At 37.9% G+C, this 21,529-nt stretch overlaps 1 protein-coding gene across 1 annotated transcript in view; it reads left to right on the top strand.

Moving 5' to 3' along the window:
• Positions 1-7,982, top strand: part of GPR155 (G protein-coupled receptor 155) — a 41,700-nt gene extending 33,718 nt beyond the window's left edge. Inside the window, exons 12-16 of the mRNA XM_021702963.1 lie at positions 563-699; positions 2,169-2,264; positions 3,624-3,688; positions 4,992-5,129; positions 7,469-7,982. Coding sequence (XP_021558638.1) covers positions 563-699; positions 2,169-2,264; positions 3,624-3,688; positions 4,992-5,129; positions 7,469-7,760 — 728 coding nt within the window. The 3' untranslated portion in view covers positions 7,761-7,982. The remainder of the gene's footprint in view (positions 1-562; positions 700-2,168; positions 2,265-3,623; positions 3,689-4,991; positions 5,130-7,468) is intronic.
• The last annotated feature ends 13,547 nt before the right edge of the window (positions 7,983-21,529 follow it).

Genomic DNA, 21,529 nt, shown 5'->3' with positions numbered 1-21,529 from the left:
GATCCTACTTTAATAAAAAGTATTTGTGTGTTCTTGGTGTAGAAAATTCTATAAGTAGAGGGGTCGCCTGGGTGGCTCAGTCAGTTGAGCGTCTGCCTCCGGCTCAGGTCATGATCCCAGGGTCCTGGGATCGAGCCCCACGTCGGGCTCCCTGCTGGGCGGGAAGCCTGCTTCTCCCTCTCTGGCTCCCCCTGCTTGTGTTCCCTCTCTTGCTCTCTCTCTGTCAAATAAATAAATAAAATCTTAAAAAAAAAAAAAGAAAAGAAAAATTCTATAAGTAGATAGAGTAAACCTGGTCTTAAAAAATATATGTGTTATACCGTTAAATAGTGTAGAAGGGAACTATGGCATCCTACTTGTATTTTGTCAGATGAAACCACTTGACAAGTAGAACTCTCCTGAGACCACATGAAGGAGCCTTCCTCAGATTTCATCTAAAATAATATACTGATGCTGAGCTGAATGTGCATATGCGCTGGTTTGCTTCGAAAGTCATTATGAATTTAAAATGCATTCAAATAAAAAGCTCTGATTACAAATTGTTGTACTTACTGTCTTATAGATGATCATTGTGTGAGTCGCTGTAACTCCCAGACCTGCATGTTAGTCCAGGAAGAAGAGCAGTATCTACAGAGTGGAGACCAGCAACTGACTCGTCATGTGTTGCTGTGTTTACTTCTCATTATTGGCCTGTTTGCTGTAAATGTTTCTTCTGATTTTTGTTTGGGGGCCATTTCTTTAAATGTTTGGAAAAGATTTTATTCAGGCATCTGGGGGAAACTTAGTTGCTGCTTCTGGGAGGGGTGGGTGGCAGCGAGGCCAATCTGAATCCTGATCTTGAGCTGTTTTGGGGAGCAAGGGGAATGAAGAATTCACAACACTCTGCTGCCTAAATGCCCCAATAGCCTCTTCTGCTTAGAGTCGTTTACTCTATTCTCTGAACCTAGAATCTGGTAAAACCAGGTATCTCCACGCTGTGTACGGGGCCACTTATTCTAACGTATTCCTTCCAAGACTGACCTCAGTGGGTAAATGCCTACGTGGTCTCGCAGGAGACATTCCTCAGATAAATAAGCTTTTAAACAGAATTTTTCGTTATGAAAATAACACAACCACTTCATACAATAGATAGTTGTGAGATTACCACCTTCTATTTTTAATACATTTTTTCATTGTTCTAATTGTCATACAGATTTATACCCTGCTTTGTCACCTATGTCAACCATTTTCATCTTGCTACGCAGTTGTTCCGAACTGTTACTTTAAATGGCTCCTTAATAAACCATAGAGGAGATACATTATCATTTTCTCAACCACTTTCTTAGGGATGATTATTCCTAGTTCTTCAAAATGCTTAAATAAACATCTCCATGCAATATTTCCATATGATAGACTCTCAAGGTTGGGAAATCTGGATCAAAGAGTACAAATATTTCAGTGCCTTTGGATGCATTCTATCAAATTGTTTTCTGAAGGAGTAGTATAGATTTGTAAAAGTACTCTCACCAGCACTGAATGTTATAAATTTTAAAATTTGATAATTTTGTAAGTGAAATATAGCACTTTATTTTTTCAATGCATTTCTCTGATTATTAGGGGCTTTTAGAATTAGTTTTATGTCCTCTTTTGTGAATTATCAGTTACTATTATATAATTCTTTGAGATGGTTCAAGTGTAACTTGCCTAGAGATGGAAGATGGACCATATAACGTATGAAGAAACCTTTTTACGTGGGGATGCTTGTTACATAGAATGCTATCAGCCAGCACCATTTTAACTGCTGTTTAAGAAAAATAATCAAAAAGTAAATGCTGCCAAGAACGGCTGCTTAGCGATGTGATTGTTTTGATTGTGTAGAACTAATTTTAAAATCAGTCCTGTCTTAGGCTAGTCGGCAGTCCTGATGTATTATGTAAGCTTCTGTATTATGGCGCATGTCTTCTTGCTTCAAGTCTGATCAAATTAGATGCTGTTTGAATGACATCTGTCAAGAGGAGAGGTTGACACCTCTTGTTCAAAAGACAAAGCCTCTATATTCTGTCGGTGTTTTTCCTTTTAGTCTTTTTCTGCCTGATTATTAAGCAGATAAGTTATTGTACTGTGTTCTGGATAGAGAGAAATTATGAGCTAGCTTCATTTTAAAATACTATTTTCACCTTCCTTTACAGAATCTTTCCAGTTGTTTGTGGTGGCTATTCAACCAAGAACCTGGAAGACTCTATGTTGAGTTACAGTTTTTCTGTGCTGTGTTTAACTTTGGCCAGGTATTTATTCCCTGAGAACTTGGAAGGCTTTTTTCTGTTTTCCTGGATGGGCTGTTTGGGGGGCAGTGGTGCGGATGTTGTTGTTTTCTTTTAAATCGAAAGGGTTTAGTTGGTTTGCCGGCTGCTGGTACATGACAGCTGGCAGGGGCTGCCGGTCTCCGTGTTGGTTCAAGTCCTCAGAATGCACCCACAGTGTTTCAGTCAGAAACACCAAATCGTTTTTTGCTTTGGTTTTAAAATAAAGAATGATAATTTAAGCAGGGACAAGATGTTCCAGCTTCTTTTTAAACTTTGTGATGGTCTTAATAAGTCACTTTGGGAAGAAGACTTACCTTCTCTGAGCCTTTAGTTTCATCACTTAAATTGATGAACATCATTTCATTTACATTTCAATGTTTCTTGAACAATAGGTACTTAAATCTTTTTAGAAAATCATGTGGTAGATAAATAAATTTTGGCCAGGGATAGTTGGTTACCATTCCTTGAGGACCTACTACTATATGCCAACCATTATTAAGCATGATACTTTAGTCATCTTGCTTAAACGTCACAAGAATACCTACAAAGTAGACATTATCATTCCCAGTTTACAAATTAGAAACTAAAATTCCATGAAGAACTAATATAATAGGTGCTATTGTTTTTATGTCACTATTAAAATGGATATTTAAGAGTAAGTGATGTTTTATGTATTGGGAAGATATTTTTATGTGTAAAGTTCAAAAATTAGAGAATATTAGTCCCCAGATTAAGTATCGGGTTGAAAAAAATATTGTGTTTGAAATCACGGGGTTTTAATAATCAACCAAGTCAGTTAACATTTATCAGTAAAGAGTCCCGCACTTTTTACCCTAACATTAATTTCTTTTTTTTTTAAAGATTTTATTTATTTATTTGACAGAGAGAGACACAGCGAGAGGGGGAACACAAGCAGGGGGAGTGGGAGAGGGAGAAGCAGGCTTCCCGCGGAGCGGGGAGCCCGACGCGGGGCTTGATCCCAGGACCCTGGGACCATGACCTGAGCCGAAGGCAGACGCTTAACGCCTGAGCCACTCAGGCACCCCGACATAAAACTTTTAAATATTTCCATTTTTCTTCAGTAAGCTAGCATGAAGATGTGATCGCTCAGTACTGGTTTAAACCGGTTATCCAACATAATTCGTAGGACAGGTGACTGGAAAGAGGCAGCCAAGTATCATAACTGCCTCCAGGCATTAAACTTTAGAGGGCCTGCCTTACAATATTGCTCTAATCACTATGGATTTGCTTCCCTCAGCACTAAATATGGTGACTTCCATAACTTCCCAGTCTTAATGTTCTAGTGTTGAACTCATAACTATAACTTTTCTTCTTCCATAGGGATTTATTTCCTTTGGCATCTTTGGATTGGACAAACATTTAATCATTCTGCCTTTCAAAAGAAGGTAAATTTAGTTTTGAAATAAACCTGTATCGGTAAAGGTAATGACAAGGCCATTCTATTAAGATACTGATATTTTTAAGCCTTTAGTAACGCTAGGAGACTACAGAAAGGGTAAATTAAACACTGCAGAAAGGTTATATGTTGATTCACATATCTGTTGTAAATAACTGCAGAGAAAATGTTGGAAGAACTCCTATTAATCCAACATTGTCATTTGCATTTTACCAAGAATTGATGGATGCTGACTTCTACCTATGCCATTAACTACATAAAGTAAAATGAAACTTGGAAGTGTATTTAGAAATGGAAATAAAAAAAAAAAAAGAAATGGAAATAATAGATGGTGTGCCCCCAAAGGTCTGTATTTGACAATATAGGTTCTCCTTTGACAATAGGATTTCTCTTTCTATCAAACTGACAATTTATAGAAAACTTAAATTCTCTTCTTGCTAAACTTTTGTTTTTTATTTGCTTGGTGAAGAGTTTCTTTAGATTCCGATTGGGAATTTCTTTATAATAACAGTGATAGTGTGAATATAATAATGAAGTGGGAATTCTCCAACTTGGGAGTGGCAGGAAAGGGGGGCACAAGTCTTTGTGTATCCTCATTTGTTTTCAAAGTCAAAATTAGTAGAAATTAGAAGTACTAGTGGAATTTATCCAACCAACTATATAAAAAGTACCCAGTATATGGTCACTCTTCTTTCTTCTCCTTCTTCTTTTTTGTCATCATTAACATCATCACATTATTAAGATGCAGTTGCTAGGGTCATAATCATTTCATTAAGGAGGAAAAGTGTAATAGGAAAGTCATTGAATTTAGTTAACAGCTTCATAATGTTGATCAGGTAAAATAGTCAACAGATCTATTGTCCAAGGTGACAGAAACAGAAATGTGCTGTATTCCAGATCCTAGTATTTGTCTCTTTGGTACTGAAATTGGAAAATGATTAAATAAAATACTTGATCTCTGTAAGTAATTCTTGCAACTTAAAACAGTAGAATGTAGAATAAGAAAAGAACTTCATTTATTGGCAGAAACTGAAATGGATCAAATATGTCAGGAGGGTTTATAAAACGTTCAAGTCTCAAGTCTCCCACCCTGCCTCACCTCAACCCCACCCTACCTGCTTGGACCAGGAAACCAAGTGCAGGTTATGTCTTTGCCTCGGAGACTAATGAGATCTGGATGTTTTAGATGTTAGCTTTGAAAGAGCCGTGTTGATGGGGTGATAAGCAAGAAGGGGTTTTCTCTCAGTGCTTTCATTTCCTTAAAAGTGGCCTCCATAAATTTTGGTTTTTAGACTTGAATTCCTATGGAATAATAAAGAGACAGCAGAAAACAGGGGTTCTCCTGTTCCTGAGGAAATAAAAATGACCTGTCAGCAATTTATCCATTATCACCGTGACCTCTGCATCCGAAACATTGTCAAGGAAAGAAGGTAAGTACAAATTCCAGATAATTATATTTTAGATGATTAATTTTGGTTTGTAACAGGCTAAGTAATGTGGTTTTAACTAACTACATGGTTGTTATTTTCAATAGCATGTTTACATGTAAAAGTGAAAATAGCTATGGGTCAGTTTATAGTTTAAGAAACAGAATATATAAGATTTTTACACTTTCTAAATGTTATATAACTGCCGATTTCCATATAAAATGTGAAAACTAATTTAGAATGAACCAAGATGTTGTGAAATATTAACATTCACTTCAGGTTGGCCATTAGTGTCTCACAAAGCTATGAGATACACTGGATTTAGAAGTGGCTTTCTATTCTCCATCTCCTAGTGGTATGTTATTTCATATTATTAATGACATTGTCAAAAAAATGAAATGAAATTTGTATTTTAATTAATTCGGCTGCTTATTTTTCCCTTCAAGTCCTAATCTTCAGTCTATGACGTCATATTTATTCTTCTAATCCTCAAGGTATGGAGGATGCAGCAGGAAATGAATGTTAAAGTGCCATGATTTTTGGTTGTCATAAAAGAGGAAAAAAAACACAACATAACCAAATATGTTTATGTGTATAACTACGTATTTAAAAATTTATGCAGATTACCATTCAGGGTGATATATTTAACCTCTTATGCCAGTATATTTTATTATAACCAAAAGGAGGCCTGGTATAGCTAGTGGAAAGGGGACTCACTGGTTGCGCACTGATACCAGAGGCCAGGTCCTGAATCTGCCACTTACTAGCTATGTGACGTCAGGCCAGTTCGATTCTCTAAACCTTTGTTTTCCTCTTATTTGAAGTTAGATAACATGTCTTTGAAGTGGATAGCAAAATCTATATGATGGTCCAAGCTCAGTTTCTGGAAATGGTGAACTATGAAGAAAAGTTAGTTTCTTACCCTTAAAGAGCCAAACAGAATTACTTCAAAGTTCCATCTGTGGCTAGTTCCAACAATTTACAATTGTTTTTTTTAAAGGAAGAAAGGGCACTCCACTTCAGAAAGGCCCACCGTGACTGCCTACTGTCAGAAGCATGGCTCTTGCTTCTAGCTGAGCGGACACTGGCTGATGGTGCTGCTGTGCGTCCTATATGACGGCACATTCTCTGCTTTCTGTACAGTTCCATGCACTGCGCTTGGAGCTTCCTGGTCAGTTATCAGGAAGCAAGTGCTATTCAGTTGGTGTCTGGGATTACAAGGTGTTTGTTAGGCTATAAGTTAAAAATCAACAAGCAGGGAGAAGGATCAGACAGAGGTGGTAATATTCAGGCTTTTTTTCAAAGTGATGTTTGCGTGGCAAAGCATAAATTAAGATATCTTATTACTAAGCAAAATACTGATGTTAAAATATTTTGATTTATGTACTTGAAAAGATTTTTCATGTATATTAACCTCTTTTCTAATTTTTCTATGAAACGCTATACTCCTTGGTGGTTAAATGGTCTAAAATGTTTGTCACCTATTTCTCATTTCATCTTGATTTTCATCTGCTGTTTCCTGTTGTCAAGCACTTCAGGTTTTACAGCTTGACTAATGCTTGTGGACAGATTCATGTTGTCTCTTACATATTTGTATGAAAACCTACAGAATTCATTGAACTGGTTCTTTAACATTTCCCTTCCCCTTATTTATTTGTTCATATGTGAGGTACCCCACATTTGCATTAGCAAGACAGATTTTAAATAATCAAGAAATAGATTCATCATCATTTTAAAGACCTTACATTTGTAGCAAGACAGATCACACTTATTCCTTCCTTACTTCCTAATGCAAATTCTTGACAAGCGTATCAGTAAGAATGTCTTGCTGCTGAAGGCAAGAAGAAAGACTGTTTGTAGGCACTGTGATAAACAGAAAATAATGATGTGTGATTTGAGTAGTTTAGTAAAAATAGTCACTTCTTAAGAGCTTGTAAAAAATATTATTAAATGTTCCTGAGACAATTTAGTTACTTATTATACCTAAGAGTATAACTTATAAAATGAACACTATTCAGCTGTCTACCGAATGAATCTGATCATAAAAGACCAGCTACTATAAAAAGAATGCTTCTTCGTAGATGCATTTACTTATGTCATTTTTTTTTACATGTTTCTGTTTTCACAAGCATTATTGGCATATTTTATTTTTTTCTGGTGGATCTTTCTAGGGTCAGGTGAGTTAACAAACCCTTTATATTCAGAATAGTTTCATTCCTGCCACACTTTTAACTATCATGCTGTGTTTCCCTGTCTCCTGTTTTTCCTTGCTTGTCCTCTATCATGCAGTGCTGATACCGGGTTTACAGAACATATGGGTGAATCATTCCTTTGACATACAGGTGTGGTGCAAAGACATCTGTCGGGACCTTCTGTGGCTGTGACATGGTGAACTGGCTCATTGAAGTCGGCCTTGCCTCCGACCGCGGGGAAGCTGTGATATATGGAGATAGACTGGTGCAAGGGGGAGTCATCCAACATATTACCAACGAGTATGAATTTCGGGACGAGTACTTGTTTTATAGATTTCTTCAAAAGAGCCCTGAACAGAGTCCTCCTGCTATTAATGCAAACACACCCCCACAGGAAACATATAAAGAGATTGAGCATTCATCCCCATCCCCTAAGACCTAAATTATGAGGGAGACAACCCTGGGCCATATTCTAGCCCCAGATCTGTTTCTTATTAGCTGTGTGACCTTGGGCAAATCATAATCTCTCTGAGCCTCAGTTGCCTCTTCTGTAAAATTTGGTGAGATGTGTTCCCACCCCATGCGAACATTTTGTGATTTCATGTCTATGGAAAACACACAGGAAACTGACTTAGGAAAAAGAGAAAACCAAGTCAAAATTTAAAGTTCTGATAATAAATATAATAATTACTATAAACTAGTTATGCCAACATTTTAAAACATTGCTCCCCACATCTGTTTGCTATAATTTCAAAGTCAACATCCAATGTACTATTGCTTTAAATTGCCAAATTTGGCAGGTATACTGCTGGCAGGAAATGGACGTTAAATTATGATAACTTTGCACTTATTGATAGCACCTCCTGAAAAAGAATTTTAATGATTCTGATAAAAGTCCTTCTTATTCTCTTTTTCCCGTTTTCTTGACAAATAGTACTCATTAAAAACTAGAAGTTTTTAGATGAACTAGAAGTTCATCTTTTCTTATTTTTGTATCCAAAATACTAATCTGTGCCACAGGAAGTGAAGAAGAACCACCATAAATATTATCTCCAAAATCCATCAACAGAAGTCTAATCTTTAACTTTTGTACTAAAAATAATTTCAGCAGTTTTGTTTAAATTTTATCAACAAAATTATTGTCATATATCAATTCTGGTGTTTGCACAAAGCATCACAGTGCAGAAGGATAGCCCTATCACTTTATTCCCTGTAGTTAAAAAGAAAAAAATCTATATAGTTCAAGTCAAGATTTAAAAATTCTAAACCTAACATCCTACTTTTACATCTAGAATTTAGTCTTTTTAAAGTATCCATGTATAAAAATCTATAAACTTGAAAATTATTCAGTGTTGCCCTCAGATAAGCTTTATCTTCAATAAATTAAAAAGAGATCTATTCACATGACCCTTGAACCTCTACTTGTTAGGTGTCAGTACTGGTTTAACTTATTTAAAACATGTTTCAAATATTTATTTTTCTCATACTTTTAATGTCTCATGTAAAAGCCATTTAGAAAATAATTTATAGATTTAAATCATTGCCCTTTTAATGCAACAAATATGTAATTTTTTTTTAAAAATCTGCATGGAAGCCTGGTGTATTTAACAAGTAAATTATACTTTATTGTGTAGTATTAACCTGTACCAACTTTATGTTATGATTAGGGAATGGAGATGTTTTTTCAGCAGAACTATCTTGCGGCAAGACCCTTTTTTTCATATGACCACATTATAAGTCTCAGAATGCTCAGGAGTAAGCATAAAGCCTCACTGTTATACCAGGAGACTTTTATAGTGACAGCAGTACAGATATTAATTCACATGCATGCAGGCAACTCAAACTGGAGAATTTGTTTTGTGAACAAGTCATACTTCACATGTTCTGTTATTTGCATGAAGGGAATGAGCAGCATCTTTTTCCATGGGAAACACTAAGAGAAAACCCTGGATCTGACTGATCTGAGGTTTCAGATAAGCAAAGGCTTTTTAGGGATGTTTTTAAGATTATGGATATGCTAATTTTGTTAAATGAAAATATTTGTAACTTTTACTCTCACTGACAAAGCGAGTTTCTCAATAAAATACCTATTTTAACTTGCATTGCCAACATCTTTTCTTTGAGTAATCTGAAAAATGCAGAAGCCATCACAGAGGTCTTTTCTATACATTTTCAATTTTTTTTTTAAGATTTTATTTTTTTGAGAGAGAGACAGAAAGAGCACGAGCAGGGGGAGGGGCAGAGGGACAAGGAGACTCCCCACTGAGCATGGAGCCCATCATGGAGCTCGACGTGGGGCTCAATCCCAGGACCCTAAGACCGTGACCTGAGCCAAAGTCAGACGTTTAACTGACTGAGCCACTCAGGCGCCCCTCAATGTTTTGTTAAATGGGTCTCCTGAGATTGTTCCATTCTTCGTGACTCTATGCATGGGGATCTATATGCACAGGGCCTTGCTCAATTATGCACTCAGTAAGCACTTTTTGTTAATGAATCAGTATGACAGAGTCCTTTGCACATTTCATAATATTTAATATGCAGGGTCACAGCTGAGAAAATTACCTGATAGAATTTTGATTTAAATCTACCCCTTTTAGGTGCCTGGCTGGCTCAGTTGGTAGAGCATGCAACTCTTGATCTCAGGGTCATGAGTTCGAGCCCTACGTTGGGTATAGAGACTACTTAAAAAAAAAATTACGCTTTTAGGCTAATATTCAGTATGGTATGTTGTTCATTTCTTTGTTCTGATTAATTCCCTGAATAGCTTTTGTTTAAACTTCAATAGTTTTGGAATAAGGTAGAGTGTGCTTGGAATTTTAAGAATAACGATTAATGACATTAAGTTTGTAAAAGCAAGAAAAATGTAAAACTATTATTTTATGTTTGCTATGTAGGATATAGCTTAGTTTTTGCCCCTTCAATTCTCATATGATGTTAAATATTAAATTACTTTAGACCACTGGTCGTAAGTAGTCAAGTGATGTCTGATGGTTGGAAACACAGTTCAGGATCAGAAATGTAATCACCATTCTTCAGGAAAAGGTGAGATGATAAATTTCTATGATTGGTATGAGAAAAGCCTGAAGTAATTAATTAAAAAGAGAAAACATTCACTCTGTTGAATCTGTTTTTGGCAGATTTTACAAGTAGGAACTAAATTTCCAAAATTCTAGGCTGCATAATTATTTCTAGGACAAAATTTTTGGTTGATCAACAAAACTAAAAGACAATCTACTGAATGTGAGAAGATATTTGCAAATGACATAACTTAAAAAGGGTTAGTATCTGAAATATATAAAGAACTTACACAACTTGACACCAAAAGCCAAATAATCCAATTAAAAAATGGGCAGAAGACACAAACAGACATTTCTCCAAAGAAGACATATAGATGGTCAACAGGCACATGAAAAGATGCACAATATCACTCACCATCAGGGAAATGCAAATCAAAACCACAATAAGATGTCATCTCACACCTGTCAGAATGGCTAAAATCGAAAACACAAGAAACAACAAGTGTTGGCGAGGATGTGGAGAAAAAGGAACCCTCGTGCATTGTTGGTGAGAACTCAAACTGATGTAGCCACTGAGGAAAACAGTATGGAGGTCCTTCAAAAAATTAAAAATAGGAAGAAAAAATTAAAAATAGAACTACCACATGATCCAGGAATTGGACTACTGAGTATTTACCCAAAGAATACAAAAACATGAATTTGAAAGGATATATGCATCCCTATGTTTATTACAGCATTATTTGCAATAGATAACCAAGTGTCCATCATTAGATGAATGGATAAAGAAGATGTGATATATATATATACACACACACACAATGGAATATTATTCAGCAATAAGAAAGAATGAAATCCTGCCATTTGCAACAATATGGATCTACAGAATATAATGCTAAGCGAAATAAGTCAGTCAGAGAAAGACAAATACCATATGATTTCACTCATATGTGAAATTTAAGAAACAAAACAAAGGGAAAAAAAAGAAACCAAAAGAGAAACTGTTACATACAGAGAACAAACAGATTGGGGTTGGGGGAGAGTGATGGGTGAAACAGGTGAAGGGGATTAAGAGTACACTTATCTTGATAAGCACTGAATAATAGATGGAATTGTTGAATCCCTATATTGTACACCTGAAACTAATATAAAACTGTATGTTAATTATACTGGAATAAAAATAAAAATTTTTTTGGTTGAAGATTAATATATAAATTGATGTTTTCACCAAAGATCAAATAAACTAGCTTTCTCTAAAGTACTCAATTTATTAAACTATTCCCTGGGTTTATTACACCGTGGTAAATAATAAACCACATCATTTAAGGGTTAACCAAAAAAAAACACCAAAAGCTTAATTTCAGCTACTATATTTTTTACTTAAGAAATACGTGAAATTTAAGAAAACCTTAAATTTTCTAAGATATACCACAAGGCATTAATTACCCACATGATTACCAAAACCCAAATACCATATTGGATTTACAGAGTCAAAGCCTCCCAAACTGTTCCTTAATTAATTCACATATCCTTATAATAATCCTTGTATTTAGGGAGGTATTTATTCCCATTTTGAATATGGAAAAAGGCAACAAGTTGGACCTGTGACTTTACACAGGTTACCAAGTAGTACAGATAGATTGTCTCAGTAATTTGCTCAACTTTACAGAGGACTGTATAAGTTATTTCCATCACCACTCGAATGCGCATTTAACATTTATTGAGCATCTAGCTTGTGCCAATGTTGAATACTGAGCTCACAATGGTGGGAACAAAGACGGTTCCTAACCTCATAAAGCTTCTAGATTACTGTGAAAGACAGATGTTAGACATATAATTACCCTTCTGATCAGGATCACATGTGGTTCTGAGAGTTTGTAACAACAGACTTGACCCTGTGGTATGGGGAAGACTTTCCTAAGGAACTCATGTTTCAGCAAAATTCTAAAGGATGAAAGGAACTGCTGACGCAAAGAGGAGCACGTGAAATGAATGGTGCAAGCAGGGGGTACAGCCGTTGTGAAAGAACTGGGCACATTCGAGGATTTGAAAGAGCAGCATAGGAAGAGCTTTTTAAAAAGGGGAAAGCAAATTGATGCAGGCACTGTAGAAAACAGTATGGAGGTTCCTTTGAAAGTTAAAAATAGAAATTACCATATGATCCAGTAATTCAACAACTGGGTATCTACCCAAAGAAAACAAAAACACTAATTCAAAAAGATATATGCACCCCTCTGTTCATTGCAGCATTATTTACAATAGCCAAAATGTGGAAGCAACCCAAGTGTCCAACCATAGATGAATGGGTAAAGAAGTTGTGGTATGTACATATACAATGGGATATTATTCAGCCATAAGAATGACATCTTGCCATTTGCACCAACATGGATGGACCCAGAGGGTATAAGGTTAAGTGAAATAAGCCAATGAGAGAAAGACAAATACTGTAATTATTTCACTCATACATAGAATTTAAGAAACAAAACAAATGAACACCAAAAAGAAGAAGAAGGAAAAAACAGACTTTAAAATACAGAGAACTGGTGGTTGCCAGAAGGGAGATAGATGGGGGGATGGGTGGAATCGATGAAGGGGATTACGAAAAAAAGAAAAAAACATTGGCAAAACTGTAATAAGATAGAGATGGGGAAGATCAGCAGGATCTTGTTGATAGTTGTTAAGGACTGGGACTTAATACAATGACTCTTTAAGAGTTTTAGACTCAACAATAAGAAAATGAACAACCTGATTTTTAAAATGAGTGAAAAAGGGGTGCCTGGGTGGCTCAGTCGTTAAGCATCTGCCTTCAGCTCAGATCGTGATCCCAGGGTCCTGGGATCAAGCCCCACGTTGGGCAACCTGCTCCACGGGAAGCCTGCTTCTCCCTCTCCCACTCCCCCTGCTTGTGTTCCCTCTCTCACTGTGTCTCTGTCAAATAAATAAATAAAATCTTTAAAAAAATAAATAAAATGAGCAAAAGATCTGAATAGATATGTCACCAAAGAAGATAGATGGCAAATAAGCATATGAAAAGATGTTCTGCATCATATGTCATCAGCAAATTAAAACAATGAGATACTACTACACACCTAGGAGATGGCCAAAATCCAGAACACTAACAAATACCTAATGACAAGGATGTGAAGCAACAGAAACTCTCATTCATTGCTGGTGGAATGCAAAATTGTAGTCACTCTGGAAGACAGTGTGGCAGTTTCTTAAAAACTAAACATACTTTTACCATACCATCCAGCACTCATGTTGCTGGGTATTTACCCAAATAAACTGAAAACTTATGTCTACACAAAAACCGGCACACAGATGTTTATAGCAGTTTTATTCCTAATTGCCAAAACATGGAAGCAACTAAGATGTCCTTCAGTAGTGAATATCAGCAACCAAGATATCCAGACAATGTAATATTATTCAGCACTAAAAAGAAATAAGCTCTCAAGCCATGAAAAGACATGGAGGAAACTTAAATGCATATTACTAAGTAAGTTAAAGAGCAAATCTGAAAAGGCTAAATACTGTATTATTCCCAACTATATGATATTCTAGAAAAGGCAAAACTATGGAGACAGTAAGAAAGATAAGTAGTTGTCAGGGATTAGGGGGAGGGAGAGATGAATAGGTGGAGAACATGATATTTAGAGGAGTGAATCTACTCTGTATGATACCATGATCATGAATACATATCATTATACATTTGTCCAAACCCATAGAAGGTACAATGAGTGAACCCTAATGTAGACTATGGATTTGGGGTGATAATGATATGCCAATACAGGTTCATCAGTTATAGCAAATGTACCATTCTAGTGTGGGATGTTGATAGAGGGGTAAGTTGGAGGTGGGCAGGAGGTATGTGGGACTCTATTTTCTGTTCAGTTTTGCTCTAAATCTAAAACTTGCTATAAAAAATATTTTCTTAAAAAGTTTTAGAGGGCAATTCATGATTAGATTTACATTCCTTAGAGATCACTCGGGCTGCAGTGACCTCTGTGAATGGAGATAAAGAACAAAAATGGGTGTAGAAAACAGTTAACTGCAGTTGTCAGGTGAGAGATGGTGCTGGTTGAGTCTAGGGTGGTGTGGGAGGAGAAAGAGAAAACATGTTGGCCCTAGGGAGAGAAATAAGATTCAAGTATGTGTCCCTGGATAAATGAATGCACTGCTTACCCTTAGTTTCCTCATATATTAAGAGAGAGAAAAGAGGTATAGAGGTTGGCCAAGGGTCTTCATGATTTGGGGAGAACCTAACACTGAACCATATGTAAGGCAAACACGGAATTAACTGAGTACTTGAGACAATAATCTTTTCTTTTGTAATGGCAGCCCTGTATTAGACAAGAGCAAAATCAGGCAGATTATGGTTGTTATGAGAGAACTTTTAAAAATTTTTCTTTTTTTTCTTTAAAGATTACTGATATGAGGAATTCTTTTTTTTTTTTTTAATTTTATTATGTTGTGTTAGTCACCATACATCATTAGTTTTTGATGTGGTGATCCACGATCCATTGTTTTCGTATAACACCCAGTGCTCCATGCAGTACGTGCCCTCTTTAATACCCATCACCGGGCTAACCAATCCCCCCTGCCCCCTTCCCTCTAGAACCCTGTTTGTTTCTCAGGTCCATAGTCTCTCATGGTTCATCTCTCCCTCCAATTACCCACCCCTAATATTTCCCTTCCTTCTCCTAGTGTCCTCCATGCTATTCCTTATGTTCCACAAATAAGTGAAACCATATGATAATTGACTTTCTCTGCTTGACTTATTTCACTTAGCATAATCTCCTCCAGTCCCATCCATGTTGATGTAAAAGTTGGGTATTCATCCTTTCTGATGGCTGAGTACTATTCCATTGTATAGAGGGACCACATCTTCTTTATCCATTCATCTGTTGAAGGGCATCTCGGCTCTTTCCACAGTTTGGCTATTGCGGACATTGCTGCTATGAACATTGGGGTGCATATGGCCCTTCTTTTCACTACATCTGTGTCTTTGCGGTAAATACCCAGGAGTGCAATTGCTGGGTCATAGGGTAGCTCTATTTTTAAATTTTTGAGGCACCTCCACACTGTTTTCCAAAGTGGCTGTACCAACTTGCATTCCCACCAACAGTGTAAGAGGGTTCCCCTTTCTCCACAACCTCTCCAACATTTGTTGTTTCTTTCCCTGTCCATTTTTGCCATTCTAACTGGTGTAAGGTGGTATCTCAATGTGGTTTTGATTTGGATTTCCCTGATGGCTAATGATGATGAACATTTTTTCATGTGTCTGTTAGCCATTTGTATGTCTTCTTCAGAGAAGTGTCTTTTCATATCTTCTGCCCACTTTTTCACTTGATTATTTGTTTTTTGGGTGTTGAGTTTGAGAAATTCTTTATAGATCTTGGATACCAGCCCTTTATCTATAGTGTCATTTGCAAATATCTTCTCCCTTTCTGTGGGTTGCCTCTTTGTTTGGTTGACTGTTTCCTTTGCTGAGCAGAAGCTTTTTATCTTGATGAAGTCCCAAAAGTTCATTTTTGCTTTTGTTTCACTAGCTTTTGGAGATGTATCCTGAAAGAAGTTGCTGTGGGCGATGTCAAAGAGGTTACTGCCTATGTTCTCCTCTAGGATTTGGATGGATTCCTGTCTCACATTGAGGTCTTTCATCCACTTTGAGTTTATCTTTGTGAATGGTTGAGTTTCATTCTTCTGCATGTGGCTGTCCAATTTCCCCAGCACCATTTATTGAAGAGACTGTCTTTTTTCCATTGCATGTTTTTTCCTGCTTTGTCAAAGATTATTTGACCACAGAGTTGAGAGTCCATATCTGGGTTCCCTATTCTGTTCCATTGGCCTATATGTCTGTTTTTGTGCCACTACCGTGCTGTCTTGGTGATCACAGCTTTGTAAAATAGCTTGAAATCAGGAAACGTGATGCCCCCAGCTTTGTTTTTCTTTTTCAACATTTCCTTGGCGATTCGGGGTCTTTTCTGATTCCATACAAATTTTAGGATTGTTTGTTCCAGCACTTTGAAAAATGTCATTGGAATTTTGATCGGGCTGGCATTGAAGGTATAGATTGCTCTGGGTAGCACAGACATTTTAACAATGTTTATTCTTCCGATCCATGAGCATGGAATATTTTTCCATCTTTTTGTGTCTTCTTCAATTTCTTTCATGAGTGTTTTGTAGTTCCTAGAGTACAGATCCTTTACCTCCTTGGTTAGGTTTATTCCGAGGTATCTTATGGTTTTTGGTGCTATTGTAAATGGAATCGTTTCTCTAATTTCTCTTTCTACAGTTGCGTTGTTAGTGTATAAGAAAGCAACCGATTTCTGTGCACTGATTTTGTATCCTGCCACATTACTGAATTGCTGGATGAGTTCTAGTAATTTGGGGGTGGAGTCTTTTGGGTTTTCCACATAAAGTATCATGTCGTCTGCGAAAAGAGAGAATTTGACTTCTTCTTTGCCAATTTGAATACCTTTTATTTCTTTTTGTTGTCTGATTGCTGTTGCTAGGACTCCTAGTACTATGTTGAACAATAGTGGCGAGAGTGGGCATCCTTGACGTGTTCCTGATCTTAAGGGAAAGGCTCTCAGCTTTTCCCCATTGAGGATGATATTCGCTGTGGGTTTTTCATAGATGGATTTTATGAACTTGAGGAATGTTCCCTCTATCCCTATACTCTGAAGAGTTTTAATCAGGAAAGGATGTTGTATTTTGTCAAATGCTTTTTCTGCATCAATTGAGAGGACCATATGGTTCTTCTCCCTCCTCTTATTAATGTGTTCTATCACATTGGGATAAATCCCACTTGGTCGTGGTGGATGATCCTTTTAATGTATTATTGGATCTAATAGCCTATAATCTATTATAGGATCTAATAACCTAATAGGTTAGCTAGGATTTTGTTGAGGATTTTGGAATCCATATTTATCAAGGATATTGGTCTGAAATTCTCCTTTTTGATGGGGTATTTGCCTGGTTTGGGGATTAAAGTAATGCTGGCCACATAGAATGAGTTTGGAAGCTTTCCTTCTGTTTCTATTTTTTGAAACAGCTTCAGTAGAATAGGTATTATTTCTTCTTTGAATGTTTGGTAGAATTCCCAGGGAATCCATCAGGCCCTGGACTCTTGTTTTTTGGGAGGTTTTTGATCACTGCTTCAATCTCATTACTGGTTATTGGCCTATTCAGGTTGTCAATTTCTTCCTGTTTCAGTCTTGGCAGCTTATGGTTTCCAGGAAGGCCTCCATTTCATCCAGATTGCTCCGTTTATTGGCATATAGTTGTTGGTAATAATTTCTAATAATTATTTCTATTTCCTTGGTGTTAGTCGTGATCTCTCCCCTTTCATTCATAATTTTATTAATTTGGGTCCTTTCTCTTTTCTTTTGGATAAGTCTGGCCCATGGTTTATCGATCTTATTAATTCTTTCAAAGAACCAACTTCTAGTTTCATTGATCTGATCTACTGTGTTTCTGGTTTCTAATTCATTGATCTCTGCTTTAATTTTAATTATTTCTCTTCTAATGCTTGGCTTAGGCATCATTTGTTGCTTTTTCTCTAGTTCTTTAAGGTGTAGAGTTAGTTGGTGAATTTGTGATTTTTCTATTTTTTTGAGTGAGGCTTGGATGGCTATGTATTTCCCCCGTAGGACCGCCTTTGCAGTATCCCATAGGTTTTGGACTGATGTGTTTTCGTTCTCATTGATTTCCATGAATTGTTTACATTCTTCTTTGATTTCCTGGTTAACCCAAACATTCTTGAGCAGAGTGGTCTTTAGCTTCCAAGTGTTTGAATTTCTGCCAAATTTTTTCTTGTGATTGAGTTCCAGTTTTAAAGCACTGTGGTCTGAGAATATGCAGGGAATAATCTCAATCTTTTGGTATCGGTTGAGACCTGATTTGTCACCCAATATGTGGTCTATTCTGGAGAAAGTTCCATGTGCGCTCGAGAAGAATGAGTATTCTGTTGTTTTAGGGTGGACTGTTCTGTAAATATCTATGAGGTCCATCTGGTCCAATGTATCATTCAAAGCTCTTGTTTCCTTGTTGATTTTCTGCTTAGATGATCTGTCCATTGCTGAGAGTGGAGTATTGAGGTCTCCTACAATTAACGTATTGTTATCAATATGACTCTTTATTTTGGTTAACAGTTGGCTTATGTAGATGGCTGCTCCCATGTTGGGGGCATAGATATTTACAATTGTTAGATCTTCTTGTTGGATAGACCCTTTAAGAATGATATAGTGTCCTGTGTCTCTAATTACAGACTTTAGTTTAAAATCTAATTTGTCTGATAGAAGAATTGCTACCCCAGCTTTCTTTTGAGGTCCGCTGGCATGGAAGATGGATCTCCATCCCTTCACTTTCAGTCTGGATGTATCTTTAGGTTCAAAATGAGTCTCTTGTAGACAGCATATGGATGGGTCCTGTCTTTTTATCCAATCTGCAACCCTGTTCCGTTTTATGGGAGTACTTAGGCCATTCACGTTGAGAGTGATTACTGAAAGATATGAATTAATTTTCATCATGTTGCCTGTGAAGACGTTGTTTTTATAGATCATCCCTGTAAATTTCTGTTGTATATCACTCTTGGGGTCTTTCTCCTTTTATAGAACCCCCCTTAATATTTCTTGCAGGGCCGGCTTAGTGGTCACATATTCTTTCAGTTTCTGCCGGTTGTGGAAGCTCTGCATCTCTCCATCCATTCTAAATGACAGCCTTGCCGTATAAAGTATTCTTGGCTGCATGTTCTTCTCACTTAGTACCCTGAATATGTCTTGCCAGGCCTTTCTGGCTTGCCAGGTCTCTGTGGATAGGTCTGACGTTATTCTGATGTTCCTCCCTCTGTACGTAAGGAATCTCTTCCCCCTAACTGCCCTTCAGATGGTTTCCTTGGTTCTAAGATTTGCAAGTTTTACTATCACATGCCGGGGTTTTGGCCTGTTTTCCTTGATCTTGTGAGGGGTCCTCTCTGCCTCTAGGACGCGAATGTTTGTTTCATTCCCCAGATTAGGGAAGTTCTCAGCTACGATTTGCTCAAATACATCTTCTAGCCCTCTCTCTCTCTCCACTCCCTCCGGGATTCCAATTATTCTGACATTGGAACGCTTCATGATGTCACTTATTCTCTGATTCTATTTTCATGGATTCTGAGTTGTTTTTCCCTAGCCTCCTCTTTTCTCTTTTTTTATCTATTATATTGTCTTCCAGGTCGCTTATTCGTTCTTCTGCCTCAGTTACCCTAGCTGTTAGATTATCTAGATTGGATTGGATCTCATTGATAGCATTTTTAAGTTCTGCCAATTCAGCTTTCATTTCTGTCCTTAGAGACTCTATGTTGCCATTAATTGATTTCTCCATTCTAGCCATTGTCTTCACAATTGCTAGCCTGAATTCCATCTCCGACATCTTGGTTATATCTGCATCCATTTGTAAATCTGCAGCATAAATCATGATCTCTGAGTCTTTTCTATTTTGGGGGCTCCTCCTCCTAGTCATTCTGTTGATGGGTGTTTGAGGGAATGTATAGAGTCCAAATTATTGACCAGAACCCAAGCAAGATGCACCTGTTTTCTTGGGACCTTAGGGTTGCTGGCCTCTTGTTTTCCCAGCCTGTCTTCTAGGGGAGGGGCCTGCCGCACTGTTACTCAGGCAACCGTTTGGGCGGAGTTGCCCTGCCCCCCTGTGGCGGGGGATGGGCTCAGCGGTAATCAGTTTTGGGGGCTTTTGTTCTCTGGCGGCTTTCCACATCTCATCCGCAAGTCAGAGCAGAAGAGACTGTTTCCAACCCTCTGCCTCAGAGCAGAGAGACCGCAGTCTGTTCTTCAGTGAGCTCTCCAGGCCACACTGTCTCCGTTTCTGTCCATGCTGCTATAAACTGCAGCGTCCTGGGTTGTGCACCCCTCCGCAGCACTCCCAGTCCTGCCTCCAGGTCAGGGCATGTCTCTGCCCTTTGTGCTTCTAAAACCGCCAGCCGCTCCCAGTTCGAGCATGCGCGACCCTGCTGCTCCGGGTTTCCGTCCCCGGGGCTGCAGTTCACAGGCACTACCCCGACACTCCGGGTTCCTGCCCCGAGGGCTGCCCTAGAGTCCTTTCCCCGCCACTACCGGTCTGCGAGTCTGTGCCCCGTCCATAGTGCGTGAGGCTGTCGCTCACCAGCGGTGTAGGATCCCCATGGCCAGGCTCCCTCCCGCTGCCATTTATCCTCCGATATCTGCCCGCGGAATCAGGGCTCCCCGCTTCGTACCTCAAAATCAACTGCCTGCAATATTCTGTTTGTAGAGATCCAGATCTTCTTACATCTCAGGCTGGTTTCGTGGGTGCTCAGAGTGGTCTGGTAGATATCCAGCTCAATTTCGGGGACCAGATGAAATAGGGTCCCCTACTCCTCCGCCATCTTTCCTTCTCCTGATATGAGGAATTCTTAATCTCAGGAAACAAACCGAGGGTTGCTGGAGTGGTGGGGGGTGGGAGGGATGGGGTGGCTGGGTGATAGACATTGGGGAGGGTATGTGCTATGGTGAGCGCTGTGAATTGTTTAAGACTGATGAATTACAGACCTGTGCCTCTGAAACAAATAATACATTATATGTTAAAAAAAAAAAAGATAATAGGAAGGGAAAAATGAAGGGGGGGGAATCAGAGGGGGAGACGAACCATGAGAGACTATGGACTCTGAGAAACAAACTGAGGGTTCTAGAGGGGAGTGGGGTGGGGGGATGGGTTAGCCTGGTGATGGGTATTAAAGAGGGCATGTACTGAATGGAGCACTGGGTGTTATATACAAACAATGAATCATGGAACACTACATCAAAAACAAAAATAAAATTTGAGAAAGATTCGAGACACAGAAACAGTTATCTCCTAAGGTCTTTGTTCCCTTATCCCATTTCCTAATCCCCAGACAAGCTCTTCTAAAAATATTAAAAGCCTATAAAGGTGCATACCTGAAACACTGCTTGATAATTAGAGCTAAAAGCTCACTGGTCAGCCAAGTCTTGACAAAAAAGCATGTCTGAATTTAATAAAAGTGTAGTAAGATAATGTGTAAATCTAGAATATTTTGTTAGGGATGATTAACATGTACCTAATGAGAAAAAACTCATTAGTCGAAACAATATTTTCCATTACTAAAGAAAAATCTACTTTCTTGCTGTAAATGAGAAAATTATTTGAGGACAATACATAACTA

The sequence above is a fragment of the Neomonachus schauinslandi genome, chromosome 3 (genome assembly GCF_002201575.2).
Source record: "Neomonachus schauinslandi chromosome 3, ASM220157v2, whole genome shotgun sequence".
Classification (NCBI taxonomy): domain Eukaryota; kingdom Metazoa; phylum Chordata; class Mammalia; order Carnivora; family Phocidae; genus Neomonachus; species Neomonachus schauinslandi.
The sequence above is the reverse complement of the archived record's forward strand: the minus strand, read 5'-3'. Positions and strand labels throughout refer to the sequence as shown.